This window comes from Formica exsecta, unplaced genomic scaffold (assembly GCF_003651465.1).
Source record: "Formica exsecta isolate Colony F162 unplaced genomic scaffold, ASM365146v1 scaffold80, whole genome shotgun sequence".
Taxonomy (NCBI): domain Eukaryota; kingdom Metazoa; phylum Arthropoda; class Insecta; order Hymenoptera; family Formicidae; genus Formica; species Formica exsecta.
Window position 1 is genome coordinate 1857689 of NW_021853570.1, and position 20429 is coordinate 1878117.

At 34.3% G+C, this 20429-nt stretch overlaps 5 protein-coding genes across 12 annotated transcripts; 2 read left to right on the forward strand and 3 right to left on the reverse strand.

Annotated features, from left to right (window-relative positions):
• The first annotated feature begins 743 nt into the window (after positions 1 to 743).
• Positions 744 to 2437, forward strand: LOC115244276. Its single transcript, XM_029821824.1, has 3 exons — positions 744 to 1102; positions 1352 to 1660; positions 2026 to 2437. Exons 1-3 carry the CDS (start codon positions 1009 to 1011, stop codon positions 2256 to 2258), a joined length of 636 nt encoding a protein of 211 aa, XP_029677684.1. The 5' UTR covers positions 744 to 1008; the 3' UTR covers positions 2259 to 2437.
• A 697-nt stretch (positions 2438 to 3134) lies between these two features.
• LOC115244137 lies at positions 3135 to 7982 on the forward strand. The gene is made up of 14 exons (XM_029821540.1): positions 3135 to 3407; positions 3500 to 3748; positions 3849 to 4046; positions 4153 to 4380; positions 4564 to 4764; positions 5026 to 5277; positions 5368 to 5550; positions 5705 to 5852; positions 5992 to 6194; positions 6309 to 6521; positions 6670 to 6693; positions 6779 to 6894; positions 6995 to 7067; positions 7154 to 7982. The coding sequence occupies exons 1-14, from the start codon at positions 3239 to 3241 to the stop codon at positions 7216 to 7218; spliced, it is 2322 nt and encodes a 773-aa protein (XP_029677400.1). The 5' UTR covers positions 3135 to 3238; the 3' UTR covers positions 7219 to 7982.
• Positions 7371 to 13023, reverse strand: LOC115244133 (rho GTPase-activating protein conundrum). 3 transcript variants are annotated; one of them, XM_029821534.1, is made up of 11 exons: positions 12534 to 13023; positions 12164 to 12389; positions 11239 to 11477; positions 10838 to 11079; positions 10562 to 10692; positions 10285 to 10481; positions 10034 to 10193; positions 9616 to 9956; positions 9370 to 9536; positions 9107 to 9284; positions 7371 to 9022 (listed from the first exon to the last, which is right to left on the reverse strand). In XM_029821534.1, exons 3-11 carry the CDS (start codon positions 11378 to 11380, stop codon positions 8646 to 8648), a joined length of 1935 nt encoding a protein of 644 aa, XP_029677394.1. In that variant the 5' UTR covers positions 11381 to 11477; positions 12164 to 12389; positions 12534 to 13023; the 3' UTR covers positions 7371 to 8645. The 3 variants fall into 3 exon arrangements, with proteins under 3 accessions (XP_029677394.1, XP_029677393.1, XP_029677395.1); XM_029821533.1 differs by lacking the exon at positions 12164 to 12389; XM_029821535.1 differs by lacking the exons at positions 12164 to 12389; positions 12534 to 13023 and adding an exon at positions 12014 to 12145.
• A 1047-nt stretch (positions 13024 to 14070) lies between these two features.
• On the reverse strand, positions 14071 to 16568 carry LOC115244135 (immunoglobulin-binding protein 1b). Of its 6 annotated transcripts, none has more exons than XR_003885324.1 (5): positions 15920 to 16086; positions 15395 to 15736; positions 14905 to 15305; positions 14550 to 14816; positions 14071 to 14409 (listed from the first exon to the last, which is right to left on the reverse strand). XR_003885324.1 is itself a non-coding variant. In XM_029821538.1 (4 exons), the coding sequence occupies exons 1-4, from the start codon at positions 16549 to 16551 to the stop codon at positions 14600 to 14602; spliced, it is 1083 nt and encodes a 360-aa protein (XP_029677398.1). In that variant the 5' UTR covers positions 16552 to 16568; the 3' UTR covers positions 14071 to 14599. The 6 variants fall into 6 exon arrangements, 3 of the variants coding, with proteins under 3 accessions (XP_029677398.1, XP_029677397.1, XP_029677399.1); XR_003885322.1 differs by having other exon boundaries at positions 14071 to 14458; XR_003885323.1 differs by having other exon boundaries at positions 14071 to 14464.
• Positions 16569 to 16969: 401 nt separating this feature from the next.
• Positions 16970 to 19869, reverse strand: LOC115244134 (zinc finger CCCH-type with G patch domain-containing protein). Its single transcript, XM_029821536.1, has 9 exons — positions 19531 to 19869; positions 19176 to 19388; positions 18794 to 18874; positions 18586 to 18726; positions 18344 to 18486; positions 18085 to 18263; positions 17719 to 17997; positions 17467 to 17646; positions 16970 to 17352 (listed from the first exon to the last, which is right to left on the reverse strand). Exons 1-9 carry the CDS (start codon positions 19579 to 19581, stop codon positions 17054 to 17056), a joined length of 1566 nt encoding a protein of 521 aa, XP_029677396.1. The 5' UTR covers positions 19582 to 19869; the 3' UTR covers positions 16970 to 17053.
• Positions 19870 to 20429: the final 560 nt, after the last annotated feature.

Below are 20429 nucleotides of genomic sequence, written 5' to 3' on the forward strand. Positions count from 1 at the left end.
GGGCTTGCAACAAGACAATCGATGTCAATCTAATGTTTCTTTTGTGTATATCATGTATTGTGTTGTGTATTTCACACGATTTAAATTTTATCGTTCAGAAATAAAACATTCAAGAGTTTTAAGAAAACGATTAAATCAGTTATATAAGTAAATCAATACAGGCTGCGATAGTTGTCTTCCTAGCTAACTTTTTCCGGCTTTAGTCTTGTAAATAATATAGTGATAGCCATTGCGATAACGTGTCACGTGAAACGACATCGAGTGTCAACTCCGTTGGTCAGCTCTTAAATACACAAAGCCTGTACGCTGTGATCGGAGAATTAAAGCAATCCCGCTAAAATTGTTCGACTACATCATTGTTACGCGCGCCTTCGTATTGATTATAACGGAGGCACGCAAGTAAGACAGTCACATAACGAAATAAAAGAATCAGTGAATATGTTTCACAGGCAACTCCTTGTTATTTTCTAAAAAATATTTGAGAATAATTTAAGCGATTCATATTTAAATCTCGAATCTGTTGCAATAAAGTATACAAAGAAATTCGTAAATATCTTTTTTTTTTTTCTCTATAAGAGTGAAAATAACATGCTATATTTTCATAATATAAGTGCATGACTAATATTCTCGTAATAAAAGTGAATTGTAAATAATTATGCAATTTGAAAAACAAAATTTTAATACTTTCATGAAACATTCACAAATATTTAATATCCATTCAAAAAGTTGTATGTATTGTTTGTATCTTTACGAGATATTTATATATTTTATTTTTCTCTTTCGAAAACAATTATTTACAAGAGATAATGTTAAACTTTTAAAGCATACATTTTTACAGCGGTGCAGGAGGAACGAGGACCGCGCGTTCGAAGTAACGCACTCTCAAATCCGCATAATTCTAGTCTCACCTGGAAGCCTACAGTCGATTCATCGACGACTCTTTGTGCGCGCTTTAACAATTCCGAGATATATTTGCCTTTTAAAAAACCCGCACTGAACAACACTTTAATGATGAAGACATTACACGAGTCTGAAACTGGAGAGAATATATTTTTACCTGTCATGTCGCGCCATATACAACCGACAAGGATTATATCGCCTGGTAATTTTCCTTTTCCGTTAAATATGTAAATTATGTATTTAACTCGCAGCAGATGCTTTATAAAATCTTTTAAACGCTTATTAAAAAAATTATTAATAAAATATAAAAGATGAAGCTTAATCAATTTTTTTCTCTCCAAAATTGAATCGAGTTTAGTAGTTTCAGAGAGAAATTTTGATTTTTGATAATGCACTGCAATCGTTGCACGCGATTTATATCTTAGACGATAATTCAAACGGATTTTATCAGGCACGGCTATACAATACGAAATATCTGCGCAAATATTTCTGGCAGCCGTTCGGAGTGCACGTCGGCACCGAGATTTTTTGATGTTGAACGTGGAGGAGCAAAATAAAATTCTCCGTCATGGATGGTCCGCTCTTTTCGTTCTACGCGCAGCCACGTGGCCGGTCGATTTGATGAACATACGTGGACAAGACACGACGAATAACGACGGTGCGACAGCCTGCCTGACCGCGGCGCGCACCGCGATCGCAAAACTGCAACTCGATGATGTCGAATTATGCATTCTAGACACATTCGCGCTATGTCGTCCCGGTAAATAAAAGCTAAAAAAAAATCACATGCCGTTCCGAATCGGAATTTTTCTCCTACCTCTTCAATCCGACAGCTATTTTGATATTTTAAACAGTTAACAAATCGTTCTCTTTTGAAACTAATTTGATCTATAATTTTGCTAAAAATTCTCTTTTGAATTTTTAAATAGAAAACTGTTTGTTTATTGTCTATTTGATTATTTGATATACAAAATAGGCTCAGTTCTTATATAAACCTATTGAAATTCTCTGGAATTCATAAAGTGAAAAAATTAAGGTTGAAAATGGGAACAAAATTTCGACTCAAGTTTCAATACGTCGACGATAAAAATATGTTACAGCATGTATATCGTTTTAAAATTGCAGAGATTGCCAATACCACCAACGGTTTCCGCGTAATGTCGCAAGCGCGAGATAACGCCGTAGAGGCGTTAATACGACATCTTCGGCATCGTGACGATCGCGAAAACAAGTTGGCCAAGATTCTATTTGTCCTACCTATTCTCACTGGATGTTGTCCTCGAGAATTGGCCGGGGAATTATTCGCGCCGATTATCGGCGATGCAGATCTGGAAAGGGTCATCGCGTCTGTGCGATAAGTCCGCTGCAACAATGAAATACCTAGAATATGCATTGTAATCGCATTACTCATCAGAGAAAGATGCAACAAATTTAGTGGATATCAATTTATACGATATAATTCATTAAGAACATGTATTCATAAATATATGTATCGATAATAATAAAATATACCATATATAAAAATATTATAGCAAAGAGAAAAAAATGCTTTTTTTCTATTGCGTAACGATGATTTAATTCCGACGCGACATTGAATTCCTTCATAGCGATCTTAAATCGCTATAAATTATCGTTATTTGGTAAACTAATGCCAAGTATACGCGTTTCCCCGACGTAAAATTATAATTCCGCACAGTGGTCTCTGGAATGCGAAGGCAAAGTCAGAAATACACATTGCGCGGATTAAAAAAGTTAAAGTTTCTGATCTTAGATCAATTCGACTATCGAGGTCGATGTGATGGATAAATCGTTTTTCGAATAGGTAATGAAAATTCGTCGAGAATTTCAATAATGTCTACTTTACTTTTCATCGCCGCCGTCGTAGCAATAGGTGCAAGTGAGTATTGCTGCAAAATTCTATCAAAATATACAAAAAATATTCAAACAGTAAATTTAACATTAGAATATATATAAATTAATTTCCTGCAATTCAATTATTTTTAATACATATATAAAATAAATGAACGATAAATTCTAGTCACATCCACGATGGAAATGCAATATCAGGTACATGGAACAAGTAAGAAATTAAATTTTTTCGACCTTTCTTCCTTCTCACATAATATTTCATAAGATAACAATGTCTCATATGATGTCATATCTACAGGAGCCGATTGGAACACTGCAATATTTGAGAAACATTGTACGTATTCTAGTAAAAACTAATTATTTAACATTCTTATAGTTATTTTTCGATATAATATAATCCCGTTAACATGTATAACTTGCCTTTTTAAGTAAATAATTATTTTAAAAAGGTAAAAGCGAGCCTCAATCAATGGTTGAATATTACGATTTGAACGAAACGCAATATCTTTTCTTCTCTCAACAAGTGACTTGGGACGAAGCGCGAGTGCTTTGCAGTTATTACAACGCAAAGCTCGCTATCCTAGATACCTTGGAAAAAGCCACAAAAGTTGCAGAGTTGATAGCGGATTCTAACATAGGTGTGATTTGATACTACATCCTATTATCCAAATATTTCTGTAAATTATATCGTGTTTATTAAAATAAATTATCCGCGATTATTCGAGATTAGAAATTGAGGAAGATTCGTGGCTCGGCGGACGACGTCTGGGAAATACGTGGTCGTGGATGTACGATCGCGTTGGATCGCGGAAAAACAGCGAGATACCTGTACAACCAAATATAGAGGACTACCCGCCTTGGGCCAGGGAACCATCGCGACCGATGAAGAACTGCCTGGCAATAGACCGTCGCGCTCATTCTCACCCCAATTTCATCGACCTAGACTGTCGTCTGCAACGGTCATTTATCTGCGAAAGGAGTAACACGACTTCTTTTTCCTATCTATTTTATTTCAAATATATCCTTCCGACTTCGAAAAATATTGATCGAACATAAAATGTTTCAATTTCTGTCGACAGGACCTGAAGAGGGAGTCGGAAAACCCATACCTTCCAAGTGGGTACAGATACAACGACACACGTATACTTTTTATCACGCCAGATTTACCTGGGAAGAAGCCGCGGTATATTGCCGTTTATTAGGCGCCAGATTAGCTATTCTGAGCAATTCTGATGTCATTGAGATTCTCGCCAATATCATGACGAAGGCACGACCAGGTAAAAGAATTTGCGCCAATTAATGATTTTACTCTAGTTCTATAGAGAAATTTTTCAAGCCTAAAAATAATTAATTGTCAATTAAAATCTCATTTTCCGTATTAAGACTTCGAGACTGTCTGGATCGGGGCGCATTATACCTATGGTCAATGGATATGGTTGTCCACGGGTACGAGCTTGGAGCCTGCAACAGATGAGAACGGATACCCGCCGTGGCAATCCGGTAGATCCGAAAGAAACGACGGATGCCTGCTCTTCGATCGTCACATGGACAATACGCCGAGCTTCATCGAGACGCGATGCGACCGCAAGCGCGACTTTATATGCGAGGAATGTACGTTCATGTATTATAGATATATTAAGGTCGTTCACCTTGTTTATTGATAATCGCGGTGATAAGTCAAACGCGTTTAATGAGCCGTTGAATGCAAAAGTCAGTTTCATTCGTGAAAACTTTTACGTAGCATAAAAATAATTGCGTCCTAAAAATCATTCACATTCTTGACACTTACTTTAGATCCGAAAGACGAGCTCAACAATTGGCTAAACGAGCCTACAAAGTTCACGTACAATGATAGCATTTATGTTATTTATCCGATGGAGAAGACCTGGCAGGAGAGCAACGCGTTTTGTAACGAACGGGGTAGCGTGCTTGCTCACATAAATGACATAAACATCACTAATCTGATCGTTGAAGCCATGGGCGATCATCCTAAAGGTATACTATCGATATAATTACACAATTCGAATTAAAATTATATTCTATTCTTTGTCTTCACTTCGTTTCCTGACTAATCGAAGTTGAAAATCGCCCGTGATTGTTCACGTTACATATTAATCTGAAACAAAGTATGTTAATTATTTGATTTTAAAGCTGTTAGATAAAAATTTCAGAGATACGATTAAAATATTAGAACTGACAATGGTTTATTTCGCGTATACATATATGATTGCATATTTTTCCTTTCATTACCTACAGATATATCTCACATTTGGATCGGAGGAAATTTGATTAAAAAGAACGAGTGGCAATGGACACAAAGCGGTCGTAGGATCGCGAATAGGAAGGACTCCTTCGGATTTCCACCCTGGACGAACATGAACGACGAACAGCTCGATCGTTATACCGGTCACGCGTCGACTTGCCTAAATCTGGACCGCAGCGATCACGTGAGACCGCATTTCTACGGTCTCGATTGCGACAACAAACAACCGTTCGTCTGCAAGATAAGTACGAGAGAAACTATGTGTCACGAAAAATATCGTCGTTTTTTCTCCACGCAAACGAACGCGACGTAACAAGACACACGTCACATTTCAGCGTGCAACGTAACACCGCCCGTAAATAACGGCAGCTGGATATGCGAAGACACGCCGAAAGGCAAACGCTGCGAATTACGCTGCGACGATGGATTTATGACGATGGGAATAAGAAAGATATTTTGCACGCATCAACACGGATGGAATACCGTGAAAAATTGGCTCGAAGTTCCGCTCTGTATCGGTAATGAATAATTTTCAGAGATTTCGGCGAACTCTAATAAGAATTTAAAAAAAAATTAACAATTAACTCGTACAAATTATTCGACATATTTTAAAGATAAATTTCGCGTTTATTGCAAAGATATTTCGTGTAAGACTGAAAATATATCTTGTAGTATCGAAAGATTACGCGAAACGAATGGTGAGATCATTAGATCACGATCTACAAAGAAGCGCCGGTTACTTCTTCATTGTGGATCATGCGAATGAAAAAATGCAATCCTTATCGTTGCGCTTTACAGAACAAATTCTAAACATCTTTCCGTAAGTATCGATGTATTAATTATATTCATTCAATATATGCTGTATCAGTTATATCGCATAAGCAGAGAAAAGATATTTTTCTTATCAATCATCTATGTATGATCTGAACATACGCATCATCGTTTTAATCATGTTTTAGAATGAATTATAATCTCAAAATGGGAATGTATAGCATGAATCTACCGATTCAATTGTCATTCAATCAAACTGACACTTGTGCGGCGTTACAAATGATTAATTCCGTCACAAAGAAATCGAACGCAGTGGACAACTCTCGCCAATTGCATTCTAATACCTGGAATAAGCAATTATCGGTGCATAAAGGAAGAAAAATCGTGATATGTACGTAAATAAATCAAATGGAAAAATGATACAAAGAGGAATATAATACATCTTCTAGATACATTTATTTAATTAATATAATAATTTTTACTTATACTATATTTACCTTGATAGTCATTATCATCGACGCAAACTACATGTCGTACTATTTAGAAATTCTCGCTCAGATGAAGACTATTGGCAATCGTATTGTTGCGATCGGATTAGAAGATAACTGGGAATTCTTACTCACTCTGGCTTCTATCGGCTTCGATCGTCGTAAAAATCTTTACCTATTCAATGACGGAAATTTGACAGAATTTGATACGATTATTAAAGAATTGCATAGTAAGTGAGATTATGATTTACTGGAATATATTTTCGCTTTTAAATTAATTTAACATGTTATATTTTACAATTCACAACAACGTTATATATACGAAATTTTAATATAATCTCTTAGTCGAATAGAAATAATTATTCATTTTTTCCACAGGTTTCAAGAAGAAGACACTACAATGTAAGAAAACTTATAATATTAAACATGAATTGAATAATTTCAGAATAATTTACTATTTTCTAGTGTTGATATCTTGCGATTTTAGGTCCAAAGAGAGAAACTGATCTTATCAATATACATTCTGAAAAGAAAAATAGCACTACGATACATCATACTACATCGAGCGGATTCGATCAAAACCAGGATAAGTCACAAAAACAGGTGCTAATATAAATATTCGAGAAAGAATTTCGTATGCATTTTATTAATAATAATTATATTGACTATAATTATGACCGCTGATTCTCTAAATTATATGCAGGTAACATCTGAAAAGGAGAATTCAAAGGATCAAGGTTTAGAATCGGAAAAAGAATCATCATCGAAGGATAATGGTAATAAATGTAGATTCTCTTTTGCTCCATCCTAGACTATAGCTCTGAAATAATTACACACATATTTCAACATTTTTATTTTACAGAGTCGACCATCATACCATCCAATGATACCATCACTGCAAAGGATGAAGATCTTAAAAACCCTTAAGACGTAGAGCAACTTGCTTTAAATAAGAGTTCTAAAAAAAAAAGATATATCCCCTAGTAATATACAAATATATATGTACCATACTATTTCGTATATATGCACCTAGACTTATAGATTGTATAACACATATTTTGGAGAACATCCACCCAACATTTGTTTTCTTTGGCACTTTATTAATGCAAATATATAACAATTTACGAAATAATATATACAGAGTCTTATAATAATATGGCATATTGAATGGTAAATATAATTATTCTTGTGTAAACGGTATGTCACAATAATGGACATACCATTAGAAATCTCACATAAACGTCGCCTTATATATAATGGATTTTCGTCTTCCCAAACGGGTATAAGATTTATAGGCACACATTATCGACATCATTGAGTAAGACACAGTGGTATGAAATCAGAATAATAAATACCATTCGACATCTTCAACGAGAATGTAATAAATGAATTTAATAATGATAAATTGAAACATTACCTGATAGTTGATTCTGCTATACTTTCGCATAGATTTTAAACTTCTGCATTGAATGAAAGAGATATCATTTAAATGAAAAACTATCGACAAAATTATAATCATTCTAATGAGGTTCCATAGATTATAATCAACAATATAATAAATTAAAAACTGTGATATAATAGTATCTGAGAAATGCAATTTCCTGTATTATATTACACAAACATATACATAATATATGAATAACTATTGCATATTTTACCTTGCTGTACTGCATACTATCAATCAATATAAATAAATCAATGTAAATAAATATTATTAATAGAAAAATTTAGATAATTATAGCACACAAAAATATAAATATATCCGAGTTGCTAAATATGAATTGATCTTTTACATAACATTTATAATATGCAAGTTTAATAATTTGTCGTAATATAAAATCTTGCCAGAAATAAAATTTCTCAGCTTGCATTGTATAGAAATTTGTTCCTATATATAAATTACACGTGACTTTTAATTTACCAAACAAAGGAATGAGGAAATCTCTTATTAAATATATTATTGCATCACAAAACACAATTTGCACATACAAATGTACAAATTCTAATAAACACATAATACATGATAGCAATTGTTATCATAAATGAGATGAAATATGATATCATAATTGACTAACGAGCATTATAAAAAAATCATTAAAAACATTAATGAACCTAAATATCTTATACTTAACAAAGTAAAGACAAAACGCTGCAAGGTTTCGCAATATGCAGACAGGCACCATCATTAAATAGAATATTACATGCGCAACGCGCTATATCAATGCCTTCAATAATCATTTTAAGTAATTCTTATGAAAATTGATTTGTTAATATATTACATAACCTAATATGGAAGTATAACAAAGTTTGAGGTTGCGCGTACGCGTTAATAACTTTAAGTTAACTGAATCTAATCAGTAGTACTTCTTTTTGTACTTACGATATCTCTCCACCTCGGACTGTCTCCGTAATTGATTTATAAGTTCCGTTGGTACATACCATAACTTGTCGACGTTATTAAGTAGAGCTTCCGTTACCTGACAACATATGGCAGCCATGTTTACTTGCGCAGTCAGATCGGTATGGTCCCGAGGATGAATGTAGCGGGGTGGAAATAGCGACGGTGCCACTATCATCGCCACGTTGTGTATTGACATTTTATTTGATGCCTGATTTTCAATGATCAGTTTCAAGAAATTCAATAATGCCTCTAAAGTACATCGATGTTCGACAGGTAGCAATAGCACCAGCAGATTAAGGGAGTATATCAAGTCATTGGGATTCTTTACACCTATGTATAAAATTGTATAAAAAATGTAATAAATTATTTTTTTAAATTTTTCTTTAGTGCACAAGATAAATAATTTGCACTAACCATGACTTTGATAGAAAGCGTCAATCAATTCGACAGTGAGAAGAGGTTGCGGCAAGTCGCGTAATAATCTTTTCAAAACAGCTGATAAATCGTGACATGGAGTACATTTAAACAATTTGTCCATCTCTTTTGGCTTACAATAAAAGTCTGTTTCTAGCTCTGTACAAATAATCTCCACCTGTAAAATTAATAATGATATGTAAATAATTATTATTAAGTATTTTAATTAATAATTATTTTCCATTAAACACTTTCTCTCTTACTTTCTGCTTGTGGCCTCCGACACGAAGAATACCTTCTTCTTTTACTCCACGTTTTGTCAGTTCATCAAGAATCTTTTGAAATACTAATGGTATGTTATTTTCTTCACTTGTTAATTGACTGTCCCTGAGCAATAGCGTCGATAAAGAAACGCCAAACAAATTTCCAGCTACAAATATAAATGGATATATAACAAGACAATTTTTGATACAGAAAGAGTGAAAATATGCTTGCTTGATATTACGTACTTTTTCTCCGTCGTTTATTGGGTTTTCGTCTCGTGAGCGGTATATTATATTTATCGAAAATCGCCGTGAGCTCAAGCCACAAAAGGGGTTGCAATCTTGTAAAATCTCGTTGTGATAATAATTCTACATCTTGCCGAGCATAATCGTCATCAGCTACAAGATTGTCGGAAGACCATTGAGATTTAGCTTCATTGGTTCTGCACATTTCCTCGAAACTGAGATGACCGTGCGACGATGTGCGACTTAATGGACGAGCTATTAGGTTTTCATTCGCCGGTCTAGTTAAGCCATATAAACTGCTGTGACTTCGAGTTACTGTTGCATGACTTCCCGCACTTCGTCTAAGATAGTATATTATTGATGACTATTGGAAAAAATGTTTTGACAATAATTAGATAAGTAATTGTTTTAAAATTACCGAAGAGTCGATTCCTTTGGTACGGCCAATTTTCTAATCGATTCGGTACTTATGTGTACTGCATGTGCTACATTGCTGAGATCATCATTATTATGTCTCTGAACTGGTCTGGTAATGTGTATCGTTCCCAATCTATGGTAACCGGTCAGCTGAATCCCTTCTGTGTAATATAGTATGCAATATTTTGCATTTCAGAATAAAACTATTGATTATCTTTAAATTATTAAATGCAGGTATAAAAGTAGTAATACCAGAATCATTTGCGACATCCCCTCGCGACCAATTACCGGTCCTCCGGAAAATCTCTTGTACAGGTGCAGCAGGGGTTGGAGTGGATACTTGTACAGAGTTGAGAACTGTTTGCGGAGCACTTGGTGTTCTACGAACCGTTGCTTTTCCCTCATTTGACGTTCGGTGGAATATGGATACGAAACTCGGTACACTAGCGCTTTAAATAATTAGAAATAAATGATATACTGCAAGGAAAAATAAAGAGATATTAATTATATCAAACACTGCAATACTTACTTTTGATGTGCATCTTCAATGACATTAACTGTTGGAGGTGAAGGAGGTGATGCATTTTCTGGTGTAGCGCCTGGAATAGAATCCAACGAGTCAGGAGTAGCGCTACGTGATCGTGTACCGGTACTGGATACCTTTAAATATAAATATATTTAACACATAAATAATACTTTTTTTAAATAAATTATATTTATTTGATATTAATTTAAAAAAAATTAATTCGAACATTAAAGATGTGTAATTTATGTATTTAACATCTTTATGAATTTATCAACATACCTCTACATCCTTAAAGACATCTCTAATGTCTGGTTTACGAACACGCTGACGCTGATTGAAACGTTGCTTAACTGTATGATTAAGCGATCTCACGCGACGTTTCACAGCTTCTGCCTGAGCTCGTGACAGAGGACGTAAAGCTGCGCCTAATTCTTCTGGTTGTACTTCTCTGCCTGCTTTCCACGCCTCTGTCAACTGTCCTAAACCTGCTGCACGTAACCATTCAGCTTCTTCTTCCCCTTCTGTAAAGAAAATATAACAAAACTATTCATTCCATATATTCTAATATATTATATATTACAGAATATGTAACAACTTCTTGTAAGTTATCTCTTATATAAAAACCTTTTAATATTTTTGAATATGTAATGACTTAAATATATTATTATAATAATACAAACCATCATAACTACGTGGACTGCATTCTTCGTCTAAATAATCATCCAACATTTTTGTCTCCTCTATCATTTTCTGATATTCCTCCCAGTATTCGAGTAGGTGATTATCACCTCCTGTGTAGGTGGCACCATGTCCTCTATCCATGTTTCCGTTCTTCTTTCTCTTTTTATATTATTCACCAACTCTAAAGAATCTTTAGGAACATATAACAATTCCTGACAATGTGTCCCTACTTTGATACCTAAAAAGATTGTATTAATCATATCAGAAGCTTTGTTCCCATTTATATCTTATTCGTGTCTTTCTTAGCCTAATCTTGAATGATTCAGAGAGATAACATTAAGATCAACATAGGTAAATGATATTACAAATATAAAATTATCTCTATTATGAGTATTATTCTAGGAGTAATACTCTAGGAACTGCATAAAGAAAATTGTATTGTTTAATATATGTATAATATATATATATAGCTATTACTAATCATATAATAAATTTTCTATAAGACGCTAATTTTGATAAAACTTTCAAAATTCGATCTTTAAATATAATAATTTGCAAGTAAAAAAAAAAGATGTTTGAGGAAAATGTTTCTAACTTCTCATATCTTCATTTTGTTTGTTTGTTATTGATTCAACAAATAGTTTTAGCAAATTATATACATAATTTTATTTTTTAAGAGATAGAGACAAATATTCGTGTCATTTTTAATATCAAAATTGAAAGTTTTAAAAACAAGATGAATCAAATACAAAATTTATACCGAAGGAATTTTACCGAATATTCACTTTCAAAATTAGCAGTTGGAGAGTACAAACAATAATTCACGTTAGAAAATTTTTCTCGAATGATACGTCGAATGTCGTTTCATCACATTCCATAAAACAGAGAAACTAAGCAAACTTGAATAAAGTCGCACACACGTACGTATATATACACAATTCTTTCACACAGGTGTGATTTCCAACGCGCTCGTAAACAGCCAACGTTTCTCTTCAACGTATAATCGAATATACGCGTAAAAATGCGATAAGTGCGAAGTCGTCTGTAATTTATTCGTAACGCACAGTCTCTCTCTCTTTCGAATAATAATAGGCATACTTAGCGGCGCGTCTTGTGTACGCGCGCGCATGTAAACACGCAGCTTCCACATCTATACGACACACACATATATATGAATACATATATATAACAAAAGTATCTTACGCGGCAAAACGCAAAACAACACGAAATATGTACAGCCATTTACGGTACTCATATATCGCGAAACATAACCCAATTCGTCGTTGCAACTTACATCAACACTGCTGACACTGCGACGCCTTTTTCATGAATGGGATACACGCGTCGCGAGCGGAATTCCTTTGCAGGGAGCACTCAATGACGTGTGCAGGTTCATCCCGTATTCCGAGATACAGCAGAATGCGATTTAAACGGAGCGAGACAGAGAGAGAAAAAGAGAGAGAGAGAGGACGAATCGCTGCTGCGCGAATGACACACGCTTTCAATCTACAGTAAAGAGATCCGCTCGCCCGTTCACGCGAGACTCGAATGCAATTTTTTCGAGGCTAGCCGCTTCCGAGAAGTCTTAATGTATTCTGCGCGCGACCACGCATCACGTCGGTGGCGGGGGCGGGAATACGCAGCGCGATCGTCGTGCACTCTTCACGAGACACGCTCACGCGCCTCTAATCGGCTGCATGTCCTCCGAGCGCGCACAAACACATGGCAACACAAAAAAGTTATACGAACGCGTATCCGCAACCTGCTGCGCGCGCGCGCACACACAGCATATATATATACGCGTGAGTATGTGTGTACGCCATTTTTGCTCAGCTCGAGTGACACCTGCGCCGCGGCAATTTCAGGGTTGACGCCATCTTCCGTATCGCTAGAGCAGAGAAGTGGCCGAATTTTTCGGAGCCATTATCGAAATCTGCTTTTTTGCCTAATAATACGTCAATGCAATGCAAATTTATATTACAAATTATTAACAATAAAATATTTTCTGACGAAATAACAGTGTACTGTTAAATTTCCACTAAAAACATATATGTATTAAATAATTAAACTATTACACATATATATTAAAATATTTAATAATATATATAATTATATTTTAATATATTAAAATATCATTTCTCACTTATTTTAACAACTTTATGTATTACATCTATCGTTATTTCGTCTTACATATCTCCCATTACATTTTTCTTTTATTCCGAGAATCAAATGGAGTAAGCGCTGCAATATGATAAAAAAACTCTGAAAAAAAAAAAAATGCGAGACATAATCAATCTGAATAAAAAAGGGAAAAAGTATGCGCGAGGAATGCAACTCGATCAGTTAATGCAAAAACTCGTTAATATAAAAACAATCCACAACTATAATTACGCAATAAAACTCGCTATAATGATCGTATAAAAAATTACATTTGCCTTTATTGACTTTACCTTTATCAAACATTCCTAATCGAGCATGAATATCGTTCGCGGTACAATATCAGCTTACGGTACTGTCGATCTCACCGATTTGCACGCACATATAAACGTGAACACAGAGAGGGATTTTTGCTTACGAAGCGAATACATGGAAAGGCAATAGCCTTGTGTGGTAAGATACGCGTTTATATCGGGATGGCCATTCACAGATGCTTAACTGCGACGGTGCACGCGCGCGTGCATATATTACAGTAACTTCATGAATCATTAACGTCGAAATCGAGATTCTCGAGGCGAGCAAGCCGCCGCGACGCAATTTTCCGAACACTCGAGGAATCTAGGACGTGGCTGTGTGGAGAACTTCTCCTTTGGATTTATATTGTATTCACATAATAAATTACTTAATGATTTTATTCCTGTGTTTCGATGAGTTTGCAGTACAATACATATAACATCGAACTCTGTGATAAAGGACTCGTTTCTCTATTCACACTCAACACAATCTTATATATTATTATATATACACAAATCGGAATATATATAGTTTTGCACAGAACTATATATTTTTTATTTTGCCGAAAATTATTTTAATCGCAGGGAGATTATTAAATTCTTGTTCAATTTATTACAAAAATGTAGCTTTGTTTAGATTTACTAATAATCAAGGTATAGATATATACATGTACATGATTACACTATTCTTTTTAAAAAATTAACATCCTCTTCCTTCTTCTGCTCATAAAACAAAATACGTATCACTAGCCAAAAAACTTTGTTAGATCTGCAACTTTGCATAAATCAAATAAAACATTATTTGATACAAAGTTACAATATTCGAATGCTAACGTAAAAAAGACAACGTAAATACGTACCCGAGACACAGAATATTGTAACATGCAACAATCTTAAATATGTCCTCAATTTAACTTCTGTTAGCACGATTACCCCATCCGCGACGATGCATATCTTTATATTCATCCATTGCGCGCGCTTGTTCGAGGTGCTCGGGATCATCTTTCTCTTCCATATCTTCCTTCAAGATGGCTTCGTTCTCCTCGTCGTTGGCGCTTATTTCTTTATTCATCGTGTCTTGCAGACATCGAGAATTTGTTGCATTACGCTGTGACGGATCGGGCCAACTAGAACGACATCGCATATTATTATTTACCTTTTTGCCAAATTCGCAAAATAATAAAAAAATGTTTATTAAGCATAATATTTGCTTACTCTCCATCTCTGACCCTTTGTTCATAAAACTCTTCAACTGTTAAGACTGGTAAACTTGGATAACCTGCCCCAAAGACTTTTTTCTGTACCTCATCACGTGTAATGATGATGGGTTGTAATTTTGGAGCTGGTTTTCGCTTTTGAGTCATATGTGATTTGGAAGCCATAGTATGCATTGGTCCCATTTCTTTCATGTTTTCCAAAATTGTTTTCTCTGTTTCCAAGAAATTCAATTCTTCTACTATCTGAACTGCATATAATCTTAGAAGAGTAACAAAGTATTCTCTTTTTATCTCGTCATCCACATTTGGATTGTCTAAATTTTTCTTTAAACTATCCAAACGAGATTCCAGATCTTTCTCTTGCTTATATCTTTGTAACTTTGTATTTCTACGAGTTACCTAAAATTAGCAGAATTATATTATTAGAATAATTATATACTATCTACAATGTATAATTTGCAACAATTGCACAATAATAGGAAACTAACCATATCCTCCAACATACTAGATTCATCCTTCAATTTATTTTGATTATCTCCTGCTTCATTCTTGTCATTATCAATCTTTGGTATTTTGACATCTGTCAGACCATATGTTTTCAGCCGTTTCAAAAAGTCCACAAAATAGATTTCTGTTACTTTAACAAGGTGCATTCTGTCATCGCTGCCACATATTTTGGTGGTGAGCTTGCCCAACAGAGCTGGTAGTAAGAAATACTTGATATTCTCTGTAGCTACCTCATCGAAAGTTTCATTGTCACTAAACATATTCACTACAGATACCAGTTTTGTTGCATCTTCGAACATACGCATTGTCTGCCTAATGTCTGACTATGACAAACAGCAAAGAAAAGAAACAAAAAGATAGTTATTATTGCGGTAAAAAGTTTCACATAGTTTTTGACTTAATTTAAAAATATAAAGTATAATATATTATATATATATGTATATAAGAATATTGTTTAGAGCGATTGGTTTCATTACTGCAAAAAGTTTTAAAATCATCATAAATACCTGTATTTTTGGACTATTCGTCGGTTCTTGTGATTTATTAATACTGTTGAACAGCTCGAAAGCATTGTCAAATAATTGCGATAACGTGTAAGGCATAGCCTTACCTATCGTCGCCATGTTCATTGTGAGTTGTGTACGCAGCGGCTATCTCGTCGCCTTGGCGGACGATTCGATGACGTCGTGATGACGTAGCGGTCAGGGATTGGCCAGTATTGGTCACGTGACCTCAGCCAGCCGGGCTGGTGGAACGGTTGCACTGCAACCATTAGCACGCTTGAGCTGGGACCTGGAACCTGGAACTCGTGTTCCGGGTTTCACGGCGACTACTCTGGAGCCTTAAGATAGCGCGAAATTTGAATCGCTACTTGCGTTACTGAAATCTTGCTGAAATTTAGTCTCCTAATAAATTTGACAATTTTGTGGAGTACAATCGAATCTCTTTAGTCTCAAACAACTTTAAAATCGATTGGTTTCATTATTGCAAAAAGTTTTAAAATCATCATAAATACCTGTATTTTTGGACTATTCGTCGGTTCTTGTGATTTATTAATACTGTTGAACAGCTCGAAAGCATTGTCAAATAATTGCGATAACGTGTAAGGCATAGCCTTACCTATCGTCGCCATGTTCATTGTGAGTTGTGTACGCAGCGGCTATCTCGTCGCCTTGGCGGACGATTCGATGACGTCGTGATGACGTAGCGGTCAGGGATTGGCCAGTATTGGTCACGTGACCTCAGCCAGCCGGGCTGGTGGAACGGTTGCACTGCAACCATTAGCACGCTTGAGCTGGGACCTGGAACCTGGAACTCGTGTTCCGGGTTTCACGGCGACTACTCTGGAGCCTTAAGATAGCGCGAAATTTGAATCGCTACTTGCGTTACTGAAATCTTGCTGAAATTTAGTCTCCTAATAAATTTGACAATTTTGTGGAGTACAATCGAATCTCTTTAGTCTCAAACAACTTTAAAATCCTCGCTTTAAAAACTAAATTATGCTGCTTTTTTATTTTTGGCTGTGCCTATTGTAATGAGAGCAACACGGTGGAAAAATATTAATAAAACATTATATTTAGATTCGCTTTATATACAGACATGTGTTTAACGTATATTTTATCCATGCTACCATCTTGATATCAAAATATAGTTAATTTAGCTTTATTCTTCCTTTGATTTTGTTCGGCAACAATACTTTTCTCAGAAGCTCTTAAATTAGTAAGCTCCTTCTGTATCCCATCATATTTCATCACAATATTATTGTAAAGTATGCTACCCTTAGCATGCCTAGCCAATGATTCTTTGAGCTTTAATGATTCCTTCTCGAAATGACTTATAGTCTGTGCAACTTGAAAGCTGGCTACATTTAGATTTCTATTTGATTCTATCTTTAGTTTATCTTTACTTTGTGAGCTACTAGCAGCGTTGTCATCTTTAGCTGCAAGAGATATTAATGATACTTGAATAATATATATATTCATTATATTCAATGGGGATATATAATAGGTTATATTCTTTAAATGCATCGTCATGTTCTTATTTTTCAACTTACGTTTATCGCCTAATGTTTTATTGATAAAGTTAAACACATTTCTGTCCTCTTTTTGTTTTTCTCTTTGATACTGTCTTTCTCTTTGCTGCTCTAATTTTTGTTGCTGCTTGCGCATTTTACGTTCCGCAGAGAACAAATCTTTGTCACCACCAGCAATTTCACGCAATTCCATACAGTGATCTGAAAAATAAAATAAATAATAAATGAAATAAATAATGCATTGCATGACAGTTTTGAAAGATTTAAACAAACCTAAAGATTTTCTTGGTGGCAAGACTGTGGCTTCAACAGGTTCTATTCTACCATCACCCCGTTTTCCAAGACCGGTACCAATTATATAACCCATTTGCATCATTAATTTGCTACCCATACCACGTGTATGCTTCTCCCAATTTCCTAAAGATTCAGTAGGTTGTAATGTTAAAAGAGATTTATGAATCAATTGGTCATTCGAGTATGATGATGAATTACAGACAGAATCATCATCAGCACTATCATCAGAAGTATCTGACATTTCTAGGTCTGTGTCGTCTGTAAATATATAATAAACATTTTTTATTACAAGATTATAGAGAAAGTGGAAAATTATACTATATAATTAATCTAAAACATTCTTACCAAGAGGTAAAAGATCTTGTAACCTAGATTCCATGATTTTTCCACTTGCTTCAAACTTTATTCTATACTCATCCCCATCTTTTTCAGGTAATTTTAAAATCACAGATCTATGCCATATATTGTTTTTTTGTTTAGTTAATACCCTGCTTCCCATTTTAATGCTATGAAAATCAGGTTCCCTACAAATCATAAAAGTTATATCAAAATAAATATTAAGTATAAATAATAAATAAATTTTGTAGATTAAGAGAAAATATACTTGTATTCCTGTAGACTTGAAAATGGCACAATTTCGCCATGGGAATAATGGCAACTTTCATCAGAAAATTTGCAACTGCCATCAAGAAAATATGGGCATGGAATCATTTCCTTGTGCGTTGGATTGAGAAAGAATACTCGAACCTGATTAATAATAAACCAAGTTTAAAAATTAAAAGAAAAGCAAAAATATATGTTGTAGGATCTAAATTATTATTGATAGTATTAATAACACAAATATACCTTAATATCATGGATATCTTTAATTGCCTCGTCATTGTTTTTATAAGCAGAACATACCATAGCATTATGGTAACCCCTACCACCCCAAGTACTACCATAAGGGGCCTTGCATTTCATACCCTCTAGCTCCTTCAATTCATCCTACAAGATCAACTTGCACCGTATAATTGTGCCATTGTTATGACATAGAGAATAGTTGTATACTGACTTCAATGCTACCGGAAGCTGCGGTAGTTGTATTGTCCAGTTTTGTACTTTCACTGTCATCCGAAAAGTTTTCAAGCTCTGCCTAATGGATTTAAGCAATACATGTTTACAATACAGTTATGCATCAAAGCTTTTTCTCTCTCTCTCTCCTTCCCTTTCTTCTTTTTCTCTATCTTTGTTTTATAACTTTACATATTAAATATAAAATAATAATATTTGAAAATTATAAAAATATGCTGTAACAAACTCTTATATGATAAGGATAAGTCATGCTTCATAGTATAATCTTTTCTTAGCTGATTTACAATTGCACTCATAAGAAAGAAATAAAAATAATAAAATATTGATTTTGTCAATAATTAGTAATCATATTTAAAACAGACCTTGAACAAGGCATATTCTTTATCCAATAAATTTTCTGTTTTATCATCAGAATTGTCATCTCTATTTTTATTTATTGTACTATCTCCTTCAAGATTTTGCAAACTCTCTTTTGTCAAAGAAATGAGTTCCTCAATATCAGATTTTAGGCTGAGCAAGTTATCTCTATCAGATCCTATTGGCGTTGCAGACAGCGTTGTGTCTACTTGTGATAGCTGCAAATATGTAATTATGTAAACGTAAATAGATAAAGATTATGATAAATAAAAATGAAAAATTATAAGTAAAAGAAAAAGTATTACAATAGATTTAATTTATATGCCGAAATAATATTATTTTCATAAACTGTTACTATACCTGAGTCTGATACTGCTCGATGGCTTCTTTTAAACTCTTCGCGTCTGTCATACTGCTGTCAGTAAGTGCGTGAGAAATATCGTGCAACGTAATTAAATCATATAAAATGCTTTTTTTACAATTATTGACAGTAAAATTACGTGGAATAATCCATTCCTCTGTCCGTTGTAAATTCCAGACAGTTTCACCAATCTATCTCTCTTTTCATCCTATATTTCCCCATTACAAAAATATTCCTAAACATATGAGACCGTTTTCCTAGCTGGTACAGTGGCGCTAACTAGATCCATTTTAGAGTCGGCGGAACTACATGGCCAGATCCACTTTTTGATACCATGGTAAATCGACCGGTTGGTGCATATCCGTGCTAAACACATTGTGGATCAAAAATGCGGAGAAATGTTACGGATTTATTAATGTTTTATTAGCTGCACATGATGTTTTGTCTTTCTAATATATACTACAACGATAATAAATTATAATTGAAGTATTTTTATGTATATGCGCATATAAAACGAAATAATTTTCTTAAAAAATTTTTCTTATTTTTTTTCAAAGATTAAACACTTTTCGGTACTATTGAAATTGGTTATAAACTGATTTATTTGAAAACCTATGGAGCGAACTACAATCACTTTGATCTCATTTGAAAGATAATTTAATTCTCTACAACTTTTGTTTCGGTACTTTTTGTTAAAAGACGCATACTTTCCCTGATATTTGTAAAAATGTAAAAAATAACCGTGATTTTAGAGGTTTTTGGGCGCTAACTTTTTTAAGAAAGCATTTTTCGACCCATGTTTATAGGAAACTTTTTGTCCGGAATTAAATTATCTTTCAAATGAGATCAAAGTGATTGTAGTTCGCTCCATAGGTTTTGAAATAAACCAGTTAATAAC